The following is a 16,698-nucleotide window of genomic DNA, read 5'->3' as shown; positions in this document are numbered from 1 at the left end:
AAGGGCTGGTCTCAGTTACATCGGTTTCTTGTAGGTACGCTGGCCGTGGCTGGGGGCCCCGGGAGTGGGCGAGTGAGCGCCAGTGCGGGCCAAGCTGGCAAGTGGGTGAAGTTGCCTTCGAGCCCGGGGGGTGCGGGGGTCTCTACGGGTGATCCCACAGGAGAAGCTGGCTGTCGGAGGGACACGGGCAGTCCCAGCCTCTGCCAGAGAGACCGTGGGGCCTGGGGCTCTGTATTTAAGCCATTTCCACATTTTTATATGCGTATGTACGTATGTCTGGTGTGTTTGTGTGCGCTGCGGCTACTCGCCCACTGGGAGCACGTACTCAGCCTTGCTCCTGCGTGGCCTTGAGGGCGTGGAGCTGTGCCAGGGGCTGGTGGCTCCACACTGATTTCCCCCAACATGTCAACACCAAGTGGGGTGCTATAGCTTTTGCCTGCCTGCACAGGGCTGCTCAGAGCAGTGCTTGTCAGCCACGGGGCAACGGCTTGCTTAGTGCGGGCTGGCAGGAGATGATGCTTGAAAGCGTTTTTAACCCTGTGAGTCGCAGGCAGAGCTTCACCTCTGGCTGACCTGGGTGCTAGAGGGTCCACAGAGGCTGCTTGTGAGGGGAAGGGGATATAGCTTAGGCATGTCAGAGCAATTCTTCCTTCTTGAAGTAGGAAACAGCACCTTCCCCATGTCCCCATTTCGAGGCTTGTAGCTGGTAGAAGGATCCCACAGGGCCAGCTGAGGTCGCAAGAGACAAGGCAAGGTGACAGCAGCGCGGGGCGGGGGCTGTGAGGAAAGCAGTACACCGAGACAGGGTATTTCTTGGAGGATTTTGCCTGTGTTCAGGTATTATCTATACAGTCTCACAGGCCTCGAACAGAACAGAATCCACATGGATTTGAGGAGCTGCCTTATTTTTAACACTCCTTTGCTAACTTCAAACTGCCCCATTATCACTCTTTTTTTTCCCAGATGATTTAGCATGGGGGATCTTCCACTTTCCATAGAAAATTATCTGGAGGGCTTAGGGTCTTCTGAGAAACGAAGAGAAATAAAAGTCCTGAGGGTCTTCTCTGAAACTGCCCTCCTACCCACTAAAACAGAAAGCAGCCATAACCCAGACCTTCCTTCTCCAGCAGGTAGCAGTTGCAGCAATATTGTCCCAGCAATGAGATATTTTTTTCTGGCCATCAAGGGAACAGTCCTCGGGAGAGCAACCTGGGCCTTCTGAATGTGATCTTGACTCTCTTTCTCCGCCTGTGATATTTTTGTGATTTTTTTTTTTTTATTGACTTGCAAGTACTGTCCTGACACTGGAGGTTTCCCTATGTTAGCTGCTATCTGAAAAGAGACAGAGTTGCAAACAAAGCGGTTTCCAGAAAGTGCAGATGATCAGAATACCAGGAACTCACTGCGTGGGAGCAAAGAGTGTCACTTGTTAGAATATTTAACTGTTATCACTGATGTGATTTATGCGTCAATACTTGTCTCTGTTTGCTTTTCTCTTCATACAAGCAATTTCCACAGACAGCCATGCTGAGGTGGAGAGTTAAAGTTGAGCTCATGTACTGTCAAGATCTTTGCCATCATTTCTACAGGTGTCTTGGCCAACTGCAGCAAAGATGTACTGGACGGAGTGGTTGAGAGAGCAGCAGAAAACAAGGTGGGGAGGCCAGTTTGTTCGTCTCTGTGTGAAGATAGACACAGTGGGAAGGGTGTGGAGGCTTGATGGAGGAGAAGTCAATGGGAACAGAGCTAATGGGAGGAGGGAAGGTGATGTGTTCATATCTAGGCTTGTTACCAAGTGCAGCACACCAGCATCGAGAAAAATCAAATGAATACCACTGAGAGAAAAAGCAGACAGGGAATCAGAACATCTGTGAGCAGGTGAGACAAGAAATAACCTGTGTTTGGGAAGTTATTATGTAGTTCCCCAAAAGAGGAGAAATTGCCGCAGCTGAAGATGCAGGCATCGCAGGAGGTGTGCCTGCCCCCCTCCTTGGCTCCATGTTGCTGCTGTCACTTGGTGCAGCTGATAAACCTGTCAACTCTTCATTGCTCTCATGCTGTTGCAGTTCGGTTTGTTCCTGAGAAGCAACACCTGATGAGGGGCAGAAAGATAGTCCTGAGCCTGCTGAGGTAGCCAAATGAGTGTGGGAAGGTCCCTTACTGACACTGTGCTTCAGCACGGTTCATCTGCGCACAGTCTGTAGCTCAACCACAGTTCAGGCACTGAACACAGACAAAATGAATGTGTCTGGTGGAGCATATCAGATCAGATCTGTATCTGTGACAAGTAGTCACCTTGTCTATGACTTTTGACTTTTCCTCTATTTGCCCTCTACCCTGGGTTTTACTGAGCTGTAGGTTTGCTAATGCCTCCGTGTGCTTTAGAAGCTGCCGTGGGATGAAGGTGGGTAGGTGAGGCAATTGGGGCTTGTGGAATAAGCGCATTAACTTAATATGTCTGAGACACCTGGCAGCATCAATGCTGGCGTTAAGTGTCCACCTTTAGTTTCCAGAATTAATCCCTCATAGAGGGAGGAGGCTGCTTTTGTACCTTTTAGACCGCTTTTCTTGAAGATGTGGTAATTGAGCTACAAAAACCCGCCAGGGTCAACAGGTTCAGGCGAATTTTTTCTTGACATAGACCAGCTGCAAGCAGGGACAAGGACATCCCAAGGACAACTGTCCGGCTGTGGTCCCGGAGGGATCAGCGCCTTCCCTGTGCTTTCAGTCACCCATCCAGGAAGCTCAGAAACCTGTATTCAAAAACAGGAAAAGAAGCAAAGAAAGAAAAGCCCCGAAAGCCTTATTCTGGGCAACGGAGTGGTAAACCTCACAGCTTCACCCTGCTTTATTCCGTGACACAAAGGGTCACACCTGGCTGCTCCATGTGAAATGCTCACATGGGAACGTTTGTGCAGGAGAGCAGAGTATAAATCAGAGTATTCATCAGCATTGCTCCCAGGTCAGCTTCATGTGTACTGAGAAATGTGGGTCTTCTCCTCTTGCAGCTCTGCTCTTAGATTGCACTTCCCCTCCTAGGAGTGCACAGGTACATTTTTTATTTTTTCCATCTCTTATTTAACATCCACTTCTAATGCTCTACTTCCTGAACTCTGAGCATCCCTAATCCCTTTCCTGTACTCCAATCTACAGTCAATTTAAAAAAACAATCAGAAGCACTGAGAGATATAAATGTAACTGTGGCTCAACCTAGCCACTGAATATTTGCTTCAGGTTTAAAGCTGGTGGTTATGACAGAGATCTCGCTATCTGGGCCAGGAGTCTCTGGTGAAAATCCGACAGTAAACATGCCACGTGAGTAAAGCATTTGACATCTGCAAGCGGGTACCATCTGTTTCTTCTTTTAAGAGTATTAGCCTCTAAGAAAGGAAAAAAGATGCATGAAACTTGGTCTGAGGTCAAAAGAGCATGAGCAAGATTAGGGTTTTGATTGCCAAGTAAAATGGTATATAGATTCACCCCCTGACACACACTGCTTTGTTTTGCAAGTGGAGCGAAGACATTTGCAATAGACAGAAAGTCATACCATCAAGTTTTGGGGGAAGTCTGGATGCAGAGGCCGTGATACAGCCCGGGCTTCTTTTCTGGACTAGACCAAAGCCTTTTCTAAATGAGGAACCGAGTAACCTCAGAAGCCAAATGTTTTGACTCAACCTGTTGCAATTCTACTTCTGTTCCCACCTCCGACCACTCATCTCTGGGCAAGGAACAGCTCATTGCTTCCCTTTTCATGACATGCTTTGCTCCAGTAGTGACTAGTAAAGCCTGTTCATCTCCTTGGTCAGTGGATGATGGAGATGGTGTGCTCACCTCTCGTCTTGCCCACCCCTTGGCGTTGCTTCAGGCCCCGAGGTTGCCACGAGAGCTTCTGCACTGCTTGGCTCCCCTGCAATCCTCCCTGGCTCTGGCTTGTCAAGGATTTGGGACTACCTTCCCTGTCTCTGTTCTTAAATGTTACAAACCAGCAGTGTTCACAGCTTGACAAAAACTCTTTATCATTTAAAAGCTTTACATCACGTAATACTGGAGTGGTCTTGGTGTAAGATCAATGGCTGTAGGGAAGGGACCTGGTTTTGGACTCCACATTTAGTTTTGGATTTGGACTTTTATTAGCATCTATGTCATTCATTGGTACTTTCAATAATGAAACATTTCTGGTTTGCAATTTATGATTAATTGGGAATGTCATCAATCATTCACCTTACTTACAGTACTTAAAGGTTGGATAAAAAAATAGACCAGTCGTTATCTGTTGAAGGGATAGCAGAGAAAATGCAAATGGTTAGCAGTAGTAGGGTTTATAGAAACTTAAATAGCTCCTCATGTCATTTTTCTTTTAAGTGTTTTACTCCTAAGGCAGAAGAACTGAGATTCATGGCCACAACCTGTTCATGCAAACTGCTGTAAACAATCCTGGGTTATCTGACATGAGGAATGAGATAATAATGTTACTCTCCATTTAAAAAAAAAAAAAAAAGTTCTTTTTAAGAGTCTAAAGATTAGGTTATAAGATGGGCAACTAATGAAGCCTACATGCTGCTGAAAGTAATGTTTCTTTTCACCAGAAGATCTAAGGATAATGTAAATTTTCATGTTAAACGGGATAGAGAGCTTTGCTGAAGAGAGAATTACCTTAGCCACGCTGTATGCAGTAATGATACAGTACAAGAAGAAACACGGGATTATAAAAGAACAGACTCTGTGAGCTCCGATTTTAGACTGTGGGAGCAGAATCAGAACCTCCCATTAAACCAGGAAGGTGGGATTTTTTTTTTTAAAGCTCCATACAAGTCACACATTTTATGTAGCACTCGCGTATTCATTAAGCACAATGAGCAATTACAGATTAAAAGCTGCTGGTGTCTCACTTCCACCAGGCAAATGCTTTCAGGGGAGAAGAGGGAATGGATTTTGATAATGAGAGGTTTTCAGGCTGCAAGTTTAAATGGAAAGAGGCAACTCTTTACCCTGTCAACAATAACGGCACATCTGCAAGTCCCCTGCAAAGCCTCTACGCTCACAATAGATCACATCTCCTAAAGCAACTGTGTCAATGGCAGCTATTTTGCACAGTTATTCCTCTGAATCAGATGACAACTGTGGGCAGTACCATGAATACCTTGATCCACAGATCAAATAATAAAGCTCTCTGTCACTGGGGAAATTAGTTTGACTCCTGCTGTTGCTGTTTTTTTCTCCCCCATTGCAGGGTAAGACATATTCTGCCACCAGGCAGTTTGCACACTGCTTGTCTCTGCGTGGACGAAGCAGTTTAGACCTGGAGGTAGAGACTTGGCCTGAAGACTCACAGACAAGACCCACCTCCTGCCTGTCCGCAGTGACTTATTTGTCCAGCTTTGCCTGGAATTTATCTCCAGAACAGCTGTGGCTCAGAGACTATCTGAAAGATCTGGGAAGGAGGAGTAGTAAAAAAAAAAATAATATTTTTGTGCTAAGTGGAATCAGGAAAGTATTTTAGGGGGAAATTCGGTGCCAAGAAGCCTTATTAATGCTTTGTTATTTTTTCTCAGGTACTCCTAGGAAGGCCACATTGTACTTCTGCATTAAGGTACCATTATGTAAACAACAACAATGCAAATAATCAGGGCTGCATCAGGGATGACTCACAGTTCTATTACTTTGTGAGCAGCGTGACAACTCTACATGCAAATTGTTACCATCAGCCTTCTATCTGAATTTACGTGTGGCTCCCAGAGAGCTGTGGACACAGACCCTGAGCTGTGATACACCGCTGTGAGTGTAGCTGAAAACGGTCACGCATGCTGAGAGTTGTGCTATCTGCCTGAGAACTGTCTTACCCTCCAATAAAAAAATGCCAGAGCCAGTAAGAAGTGGTGTTGCACCTTTGCACTTGGATAGTGAAGGGCTGGATGTAACTGTTTATGTGAGGTTTTTTACTTATGCCTGACCTGCTTTTGCCCAGCAGCCAGGAGGGTGTTGCCTCTGAGGACTCTGCCCTGAGCCTGCCAAGCTGCCATCTGCCAGAGAGCCTAAAGCACTAACCTGAATCCAGCTGATGGTCTCATGGATAAGATCCAAAGCTCTTTACAGCCCACAGTCATTGCTCTGAATACATGCATGCAAATATTTATGGATACTCTAGATGGATATGGATTTCTAGCTCATCAGGGACATCCACAAATATTTGCATGCACATATTCAAAGCATGCAAATATTTATGAATAGCTTGAATAAGCTGGAAACCCTGAAGGCTGAGGGGATTGTAAATCCCCTGTGTCTACCTTCCACAAGCACCAGTGAGTGTGGTAATTACTCCATGGCGTGTGGTGGAGAAGAGGCAGCTCATCCCTTAGTACCAGTGCTCTGTGTGCAAGCTGGGCGCAGCGGGGCAGTGGATGGAGGTGCTGCCTGCTGAATGGCAGGAGATGCCCGCTGTCACTGGGGACAAGAAGGAGCCCCGTGCTCCCAAAGTTCACGATGTACCAACTATTGCAACGACATACATTTATCTGTTTCTAGCAGGTGATGCCACTAACATACCTTCAAACCAAAACCATGAAGCTGTTTCCCTCACTGCCCGTCATCTATGATATTTAGGTTGTAAGCTGTTCCGGGCAGCTATCACCTCATACTGTGAATGTGTTCACAGGTTTGGCTGAAAGGATTCTTGCTCTTGCTGTGGCCTTTTGCCAAATCTGCACTGGTGGCAGTGTGAAGGCAGTGTGTCCCTCTGCAGACACAGCTACACAAACAGCAAGGCTGTTGGATCTCCTTGGATCTCCAGGGCTGTAGCCCATCTCCAACCACACCAAGCAAGCCTAGTGGGGTCGGATTTCTTGGAAGGAATTTTTTATTTCAGCTTTCTACACTGTCTTTCCTGGCCCGTTGATTAACTGTGTTGACTTACTTTTGCCTCGCTGAGCAAAAGCCCTTAATGTTTTGCTGTCAGGGATCCCCAGTCAAGGGCAGTGACCTCCTGGCTCCCAGGTAAGCCGGGTGACACCTTCTGTGTGTGGGCTGTTGATCTTCTCTAACTGCTGCTGCGTCACGGTCACATTAGGCTGTCTGAGATGACAGTATGAGACCTTGTAATCCCTGCAAATTCCCCCCTCACCTGGGCCCTTTGTGTTCACGGTTTGGATTTACCGACCTTCTGTGAAGAGCTTTCAGAGGATAAAAGTGGCATTAATGGTTTGAGGGTTCCAGACCTCAGTGAAGGCATCACCTGCCTATGATCTCTAAGAGAGCCGTGCTCAGAGCCGTTAGACTGTCTGCTGGCACTCAGCATCACAGATTGTCGAGGGGCTCACTGGTACGAGGTTATACATTAGAGGAGAACTAGAAGAGAGAATTATTCTGGAATACAGGTTGCTTCCAAACTGCTCTGAATCATACCGAAATGGAGAGACCTGCCTCAGTGTTGTGCCTGAGAACGTGCTGTATACAAAACTGTAAACCACTCCATTCCGCTGAAAATCCACCTGAGCTGGGACAAGCCCATCTCTCCAGGAACTGCAGTTGCTCTCGTAGGATGATGAAGCAAAGGCGGTCAAACAGTATTAGCATGTGCACCTTGCCCATCATCCCAGAATATCCAGGCTTCCAGGACATTAAGGTTTGTATGCAAAAAATCTCTTTGCAATATATAACTACTACCTATTCTTCTGTGAGAGTAACTCCCCTACTTCCTGCTAAGTGATGCGATAGTAAGTTTTGGGCTGTGTTTTGGTATAGAAAAGCTTAACTTGAAAGACTTTTACTCTGACACAGGATGAAGATTTTTATTCATTTTAAAGTTGATTATTGATTATTATTTTTTAGACCATTTTTTAAAGGTTTGGGGTAGGAAGGAGAGACTACTTTTTAGCCACGTTTTAGTATTCTTCAATTACCTAATTTATTCCAAAAGTACAACCACTTTAGGCAGGGTCATTAGATTTGCTGGGTCCCTTCCAGACTGAAATGTGATGGAATAGCGAGAGATCAAAAAATGTGATTACTTTTCAGTTTACATGGCATGTCCAACCCTCTATTTCTCGTTTGCACTCAATGTTTTTCATTCATTACCAAGAGGCAACATGCCAAATGCTGATGATGGAGTGCCCTACTGAGACATTGCTGGGCTCTGAAACCAGATTTGTGGCTGGACTCTTAGCAAGTATCTAGACTTAATTAGCAATTGTCAAAAACTGCATGAATGATGGCGCTTTTTTTTTTTTTTTTTAATACTAAAGGCATTGTCGGGCATAATAAATGATTGCAAAATGTTCCATGATCCCGCTGTGGCTGTCATCTACATACAGTATAGTCCTTATTGATTTGAAACAGTAATATAAAACATTTCTTCCTTCAGGCTGAACTGCTAAAATTTTTCAGAAAAAAACCCACAGCGTAGTATAACTTGATGTACAGAAACCAGCTGTTGCTCCTGGTAGCTTGAGACAGGGTGGGGTGTCTTGGAATAGCGGTGAGAAAGGTGGAAATGGGAGAGCTGTAACATAAAGACACTCACTGATGTCCGTGGGGGCTGGATTAGGCCTTTGTTTGACTATTCGAGTAACTCAGGTATTAAACTGGTTGGTTAGCAAAGAGATGGGAAAGGAGGAAAAATCTCTGTACGCATCTATGATATGCTGTGGGGTAATAATACTACTAATACTAAACTTCATAGTTTCAAGATGTAGAAAAGTATTGTATGTGAAAAATGCAATACACTGCAATTCAGAGCAGTTACCTGGGAGTAAGGAAAGGGGAAAAAAGAACAAAATTTCTTAGAAGTGGGATCTGGTTTTACCATGGGAAACAGCAGCTACAGGCTAATGAGATTTGGAAAGGATAAAATGAAGTTCTGTTAATACAGACAGGTGATAGATTCTTTCAGAAAATTAGATTTTTCAGAGAGGGTACCCAGAATTGTAGCAGTACAAGAGAGTCAGTGGGAAGTACATATGCTCAGTATTGTTTAACCTCAGCCTAATGGACTTCTGTTCCAGAGAGGGATTGGTATCAAACTCCTAGGTCTTCAAGGAATTTGAGTTAAGAACTTAAACCCTTAAATACTGTATGAAGCCATATACTTAAGCTCCTTTTGCTGCTTAAGCCAGCATATTTTAATTCATATTTCCTTCTCTCGTCTGACCGCATCCTGCTTTTCCCTCCCTTCCTTTTAAATAGTTATCAAGGAATCATTCAAAAACTCCAGCCTTCAACCAACTTTTCCAGGATTTGGAAAAAGGAAAGAGCTTCTCATCACAGCTGAATACTTTTCCCAACAGAGCTCCATTAGTCCATTGTTTGGGAGGCTCTTCAAGAGGCTACCTGAAAGGCCACCCAACACCCAGCAGTGGCTTCCATGACAAGCCACTGCAAGAGTATTTCAACGAGAGGCTAATGGAGCTGAGGAACTATGAAAGTAAGAGGTCAAATAGGAAGACAAAGGGGTTTGCTGATAAGAACCAGAACACCTTCCTCAGCCGCAGAGGATCTCGGCGCAGAAGCAGTTGCAGTGCCGTGGTAACGATTGGGCACGGCAAGGAGAGTGAAGAGTCCTGCAGCTCAGCAAACCAAGACAACACAAAAGTGATCCAGAGTGACGATCAAGAGGAGACCCAGAATGTCCTGGACCTCTACAAGAGTGACTTCTTGGACATTTTGACAATGCACATCGCTGGTTCCCTAGCAACATTTGTGCAGGAAAAATGATACTAGAGCTGGTTACAACATTTCATGTAGTCCTGAAAAGCTGGAGGAATAGTTCCTGTTCAGCACCATTCTGATTTACATAGTTCATGTATGTCAGTCCACTCCGGCACAGAAATGTGCTTGTTTGTGGGAGAAAATATTCTCTCATTTTGTGTTCTTGATTAGCATTGCATATATTTGTTTTCAATTATTTTCTGCAAAGAATCAGTATAATTGAGACATAGTTGTTACTTATTTATATAGGGAGAGCAGGGTTCTAAATACATGCACATATTATTTGAATTCTTAAATTGCCTTAAAAAAAGGTGATTAGTGTCAGAGGAGCAGCTTGGTTTCCTACTGTGCAGTTTGTATTAGCTAATCACAAGAAAGACTGTTATGTTCTGCCTAGTTACTTTGCTTTTTTTAAGCCTCTTGGTATTTATTACACCTCTTTGGCCCGGCTCGTTTATGGTGATGTTTTGCACACATGCAAACAGTTGATAAGAAATGATTGTTTTTCACTCATTGCCACATGTAATCACCAGGTGGATCCTTGTAAGTGTTTGATACATGAAGAAGCAAACACAGACGTAAGTTTTACTTTTAAATATGATCGGCCACTATGGTTACATATGCAGACTCAAAAACCTTTGACTTAAAAAGCACTACAAGGGCAAAGAGGGAAAAATGCTAGATTTCAGTGAGAATGGTGGAATTATGAAAGAAGGTTCCTTCCCTCTTTCCTGCTGTAAATATGACAACAACATAGCAAATTCCTAATGTAATTTGAACTTCAAATTGTTTATTGTATTTTAGTGTTTATCGTGGTCATCTAAGTCTACAATGCCAGCTGCAGCTGAATCTTTTTATTAAGTGAAATGTCAATGTCTAATTCCACAGTACACTGACTGAATATCAGACCCAAAGCAGGGCAATTATTTTAAGCTTCCAGAAAGAACTCCTACTGCTTGTGGCATCACTGGCAATAAATTCCTCATTACAGTGTTAGTTGATGTTTGTCTCTTTGCTTTCAGACTGGTTTTCATGTGAGTTAACAAGTAAGGCTGTGCCCCTGGCTAGACCTTGTCCCTTCCAGTGCTGGTTTCTCTCCATCACTTTTATATTCTTGTTCCTCCCATTTCTTCAGCCTTGGTGAAACTTGCCCCACGCTGTGTCTTGCCCCTTCTGCAGTTCATACTTTCCCTCTTCCCAGTACTCACCTGTTTGCAGAAGTATTTCTTCTACTGCACTACCTCCTCAGCTCTTGGGCCTTGTGTTTCTGTCTTCCAGAGTGTGAGTGAATATATGTGGAGAGGAGAGGGAAGATTAAGGAATCTTTCACATCCCTTCTGCCAGTCTCCTCAGGGAACAACCAAGAGTTTCCCCCCAAAAAGGGAAATGAAACATAAGGCTCATTCCACATCCCTTCCCCAGTCGTGGGATCAACAGGATCTAAGGGAACGGAGTTGGGATACTGAGAGCTCTCAGTCCTTTGTGTGTGGGAGAAAGCTTTATATACTTAGGCTAAATTAATTTTTCAGAATTCACAATTGCCCTACTGCTGCAAACGGGGGGGAACAGCCAATTATGTGAGATTTTCCCTGAAGGAAAATATTTTTTTTAGATTTAAATGAAAGTCTGAAACACATAATGTATTAGCAGATGCCATAGAGGGGATGCATCTGGTTTTCATTGTAAATCTGCCAGAGGTTAGTTTCTCCTCTAGGAGTGAATACATAATAATAACATATTATTATGTGAGGGCATAATAATAACAGTGCATAAGGACAAGGGAACAATATTAATGGAACACAGGCAAGCTTAATTCTTTCTTTCCTTAAGCATGTGGCTTTGCACCCTTGAATGTGTGCTTTTGAAGTTTAGTTCTGCAAGTCACTTTCTACCTACAAGCTTTTTAAAAAAGGCAAACTGCTTGCCTTCCTAATCCTGAGATTGTGACCACGATCACACTGCAGTGACCCCAGACTAGCAGGTCTGGAGCATCCTGAGCCTCTCTGCAGACCTCTGCCATATAGGCTAACAGAGGTACACGGAGCCTTACGCTGCTAGGGTGCTGCTGATGTTTGCTGGCAGGAGAGGAACAAACTTTCCTTGAATTAAGAAAAAAATTAGCGGTGATAAACTGTAATTTAAAAAAATAGAGAATCAGGTAAAATTTACCCAAGTGACTGTAAATGGTCTATTCAAGCTGCTCAGCCTCTGCGGCAGTTACTCTTCGCCACTCAAGATAGATCAAAGTACAAATTTTTAATAGGCCCTATTTTAATTTTGTTTTTTACTGTACACCAATTACAAAATAGAATTACAAACCCCAACAAATTAGACTCTGACTTGGTAGAAACTTATTGTCTCCTCCCCCAGAAGCACCCCATAGACCCGAAATTGCACAGTCAGGCCCATTTATGGTATTTCTCATCTGTAAAGCACCCTAAGGGATTAAAAAAATTGACGTGTTTTTTTTTTTAAACTGGCTTTCCTTCAAAACTGTGTAATAACTTTCCTCTGAGAAGCTGTGCATCTCATGTCAGAGATAGTAGAAAAGTCTAAGGAAGATTACATCTCCCCAGAGGGAATGTATCTAGATGTTGCTGTACAGAAGGGACAGAAGTTACAGAGAGACCAAAACCTCCAAGAACTGCCAGAGAAGGAATAAAATTTCATCTCACATCCACTCAGATTGTTAAAATCTTGTGAAAAATGCCTTGGGTTTGTTTGGAAAGTGATAATAGGCATGACCTGAATTTCTGTAGTCTATTACCGTAGGTTTGACTGAGTTTAGCTGTTGGATGTAGCTGCTGCTCTCATGCAGATAATCTGTTTTCACAATGTTCTTTCATTGAAACTTGATGCAAGCACTGTTTGCCATCAGCAGTCTCATAAAAATATTCTTTATGCCTCTTCGAAAAATCTTTCTTTCTCCTCTTAAAGTACTGCACCACTTTCCTCTTGGTGATTTTGCAGCTACTCTTTGTCTTTGTTTTAGCTCTTTCTGTACAGAATACTGAAGAGCATACTTGGTTGGCTGCTGTTGTTGTTTTTCTTCTCTAAACACTTTCTCTCTGCCTAACTGGAGCTTAGGCAAAGTCCTCTGTAGGGCCTCATAAATCAGACAGCGCTCGTCTTAATAAAATAGTTCATGTCTTCTGAAGCCTGTGTCCCTACTAGTGATTCTGTCATCCTTTCCTTGAACTTAGTTTTAAGGTTGTAAAGAGTTGTGTTGGCTGACAGCTTGCAGTGCAGAGGAAGCCTGGGGGTGGGAGGATGGAAAGCAGAGGAAGGACATCTCAGGGAAAGCACAACCTGCTTTCAGATGAGAATCTGAACCGCCACACTGTGAGAGACAACCTCAGTCCCCTCAATCTCTGTGAAGATGCGGTGGGACACAAAATACCAAAGACAGCAATATGAAAACATACGAAGCCACAGAGGCATCTAATAAGATATGAGCTGCATCCCACCCTCATTGTCATCATCTTTAAGATCCCAAGAACTCGAGGAAGCTCTGATTACTCGCCTCAATAAAACAAAACATACAGTTTTCATGTATTTAAATTAAGGAATTTATTAAAAAAAACAAAAAACAAAAAACAAAAAAACAAAGCCAAAAAAACAATCAAAACAGTGGTTTGATCTAGATACAGCAGCACTGTGACGTTACTAGGACATTATGTACGAAGAATCCAAGCAGCCATAGAACACAGAAGCCTTTATCTTCAGTAACAATCTCAAAATGAAACTAGCTTCATCAAACAATGTTAAAGATCTCCCTGGAAAGAGAAACAAAACCAAACAGACCCTCCCCACCCCTAACCCTTTGGATACTAGAATGATTTTTTTTTTTTTTTTTACAATACCAACAGCCACTAGCTCTTCTAATTGAGAACACTTGCTTTAATTTATTACAAAAATGATCTGTTGACTCAGTTATGAAAGACAACTTTAAACATTGCTTTAGAAGTGTCTGCTCCTCTTATAGACTACAGTATTAGAAGTGCTTAAAAACATTTAATCCTGGATATGCTCTTGAAATTCAGTCAGAAGGATATTCTGTGTGTGTCTATATACCAAATACGATCTTTAATTTTTAAAGCAGGTGAAAAGACTAACCCTAATATGAAACTGCAATTTCACAATTTAATTATTAGTCAGATATGGGCAACCACATGATAGTTCATGAATTCTTTAGGTCTATCTACATTACTCAGAAACACAAAATAAAGTTTTTACAACTTTCACCTTCAAAAGGCTAAAACGTTAAGTCTTTTAGAAGAGTGTCCAGTGTTTAAAAGAAATGCAATTAAGGGAGACCGCATTCAATAGGCATGAAAGGTAACTCGTTTGAGCTTGCTAATAAACATATCTGACAGCTGCATGTGGGGTGATGAGAAAGGAAAACACATATGTCATCCAGCCACTACCCAAAATGTTTCTTCTCTGGGAGTGAATCTTCTCTACAGGACCGCTGATTCTCTGGAAAACATGGAGCTCCTCTTTGGAGGCTGTTGATCCCAGGCATGTGGTTGCCTCTTTTGTTTCCATAGCTGGGCAGTGAGTTGACCCAGTGTTTGCCACGGATGCATCTCTGTGACTTCACACAGCATCTCACTTAATTGCTTCCTAGGGATTTGTTTGCGGGCTTGGCCAAAAAAAGTTGAACCAGTGAATGTTATTTTGTTCCCTTCTTCGTAACTATTTATTTCCAATAGGAAAAGAAAAAAAAAAAAAAGAGGAAGTGTTTGTGTGAATGCTGCAATTACTAGCTAGCTCTTCAGTAAGAAGTTAATAACATTTGCACTGTCATCTCATCTTCTGTTGGAGATGTCTTTACAGAAGCGCCGTGCATTCTGTTGCAGTATCTCTAAGGAACTAAGACAAATCAATAATAAAAAAGAGCCCTAATTTACAAGAGTCTTCTCCCTAGTCATGTAAATAAGAGCAGCTATATTAAGCCTATTTCACTTAAATAATAATACAAAGAGTTGATATTGATCTGTTTTATGCACAGACTCCAAAGTGCTTCCTGTCGACAGACAGAGCGCATCCCTCCATGTTTAAGAGCAGAAAACCAAAATTGCACAGAGGTTTGCCCAGGGCAGTGAAGAAAAACATGGGCAGAACAGGAACACAAACCACCACTTCTGGCTCCAGTACACAAACCAAGGAGAATACATATGTGCCAGCAGTAATATTCATTTTAGTGAATAGGCAGCAATCTGTTTAAAATTATTTCTTTCCTAAAGCCCATTTGTCAGTACACTAGCTTAGCTGATCCAACTGCAGCAGCTTGTATTTGTATTATCGCAGAGACATTTGGGGGAGGTAAGCATATAATACTGTAGCATACTGTTGGCTTTCACCTTCTTTGGTGGTTTCCCTAAAGGAAATAATTTGCAAAATTCTCTAAACCAATTTATTTCTCTTTTCTTTTTTGCAGTTAAGGACAGAAAGTTATTACCAGCCAGCACAGCAATATTATTTAGTATAAAAGGGATTGTGTCCTGCCCAGCACACAAAAGAGACAAATTGTTTTAAACTTATACAGACCTTCAGCTTTAGCACAAGGGTGTTAGTCATTATTATTCTTAGTCTAAATAGTTAGTAGTATTTTTAATTCCAGGTCATATTTGTGAAAAGCTTGAGATAGACAACTCTGAAATCTTCTGTTTTCCATGGAGCCACTGATTCTGCCAGACTTCACTGCCAAACGTACCCCTGGCAGCCTGGGACAGACCAGGACCGTCCTTGGGCAGGAGAGCCTTTCAGTCTGGATTTCTGCTGCTCCTGCAGGCCACTTTGTGCTTCATGTTACACACATGATCTACATCCCAAGGGGCAGACTAACCCAAGGACATTCTTTCAAAGAAAAGTCCAGTATCTGCAAAGCTTGTATGGGAAACGTGTAGAAACGCCTGATGAATGATCTCCTCTGCACTGAGAGGCTTAATAGGTGAGTATTACAAATATGAAATGAAAAAAAAAAAAATCATGACTAACTGTGGAGCAGAGGTTAAAACACCCATGTCTTGTCCACAATGAAGACAGGTCCTGCAGCCACCTGTTTCGTGGATGTCTGTAAGAAGCAGCTGTGCTATAAGGGTGTGCATTTATTGCTCTTCCAGTAAAGCCTCCATAGGTAACTCCCGGCTGAGGCTCAGATACAAGGAACAGAGACCTGTGTGATGGCTGTTCATGAAGACTGACTGGATACCTACTTGCCTCATCCAACTGTTCCATCTAACCCTCATAGAGGCGACATTGTCTTCCAGCCATGGGACAGACCCTATGCTTAATATGACCTTGTGTGTGGAATTTCCAGGTTACTCAAAAAACTGGGAGCAACATAGGATGAACCAAGGAAGAACGTGCAACAACGTATGATAACAACTGCCAGTGGACACCTGCTGAAGGCATACACATTGTGGTAGTTTTCACACTGTCCTCCAGAGCTCACAGCTTGTCTGTCTTCCTTGTCCTGCCCATAGTTTTATTAGTATTACAGATTGGTTTCCTGGTTTTCTTTTTGGTTGAGGCATCTCTGCTGAAAACGATCAACAGCAATTGGATTTGAAATGCGAGGCTTTGATAGATGAAGCAAAGAATTCAAACTGGGTCCTGAGGTCTGACATTAAGAATCAGTGTCTTCGAATCAGATGCTTTACTGGGTCAGCCAAGTTTGATTTCCTACTGCTGATGGCACTCTTAGCCATAGTTTCTGGGGGAGGGGATGACTGTAAATCGAGACGGTATTAAACTGTTTTTACAGCTAGCTGGTATTGTCTCTGAACTGCCAGTTACCAGGCATCCCTAATCAGTAGGGCCAGATGAACGCTGTGATATTGAATTCTGCAGCTCCCTAATGCTCAGTTTGATCTCCAGTTCGATTTGACTATCTTCACACCTTTCCGAGCTTCAGAAGCAGGTTTTTGTTCAGAAATAACATTTGAGCCATGGCCATTCTTGTAAAAAAAAAATCTCTTTTTAGATAATCTA

General features: G+C 43.0%; 1 protein-coding gene across 1 annotated transcript; it reads left to right on the top strand.

The window, feature by feature from the left end:
* The first annotated feature begins 7,171 nt into the window (after positions 1 to 7,171).
* On the top strand, positions 7,172 to 10,692 carry LOC113481465. Its single transcript, XM_026851117.1, has 2 exons — positions 7,172 to 7,618; positions 9,178 to 10,692. Exons 1-2 carry the CDS (start codon positions 7,403 to 7,405, stop codon positions 9,703 to 9,705), a joined length of 744 nt encoding a protein of 247 aa, XP_026706918.1. The 5' UTR covers positions 7,172 to 7,402; the 3' UTR covers positions 9,706 to 10,692.
* Positions 10,693 to 16,698: the final 6,006 nt, after the last annotated feature.

This window comes from Athene cunicularia, assembly GCF_003259725.1.
Source record: "Athene cunicularia isolate RWA chromosome 6 unlocalized genomic scaffold, athCun1 chr6_part1, whole genome shotgun sequence".
Classification (NCBI taxonomy): domain Eukaryota; kingdom Metazoa; phylum Chordata; class Aves; order Strigiformes; family Strigidae; genus Athene; species Athene cunicularia.
The sequence above is the reverse complement of the archived record's forward strand: the minus strand, read 5'-3'. Positions and strand labels throughout refer to the sequence as shown.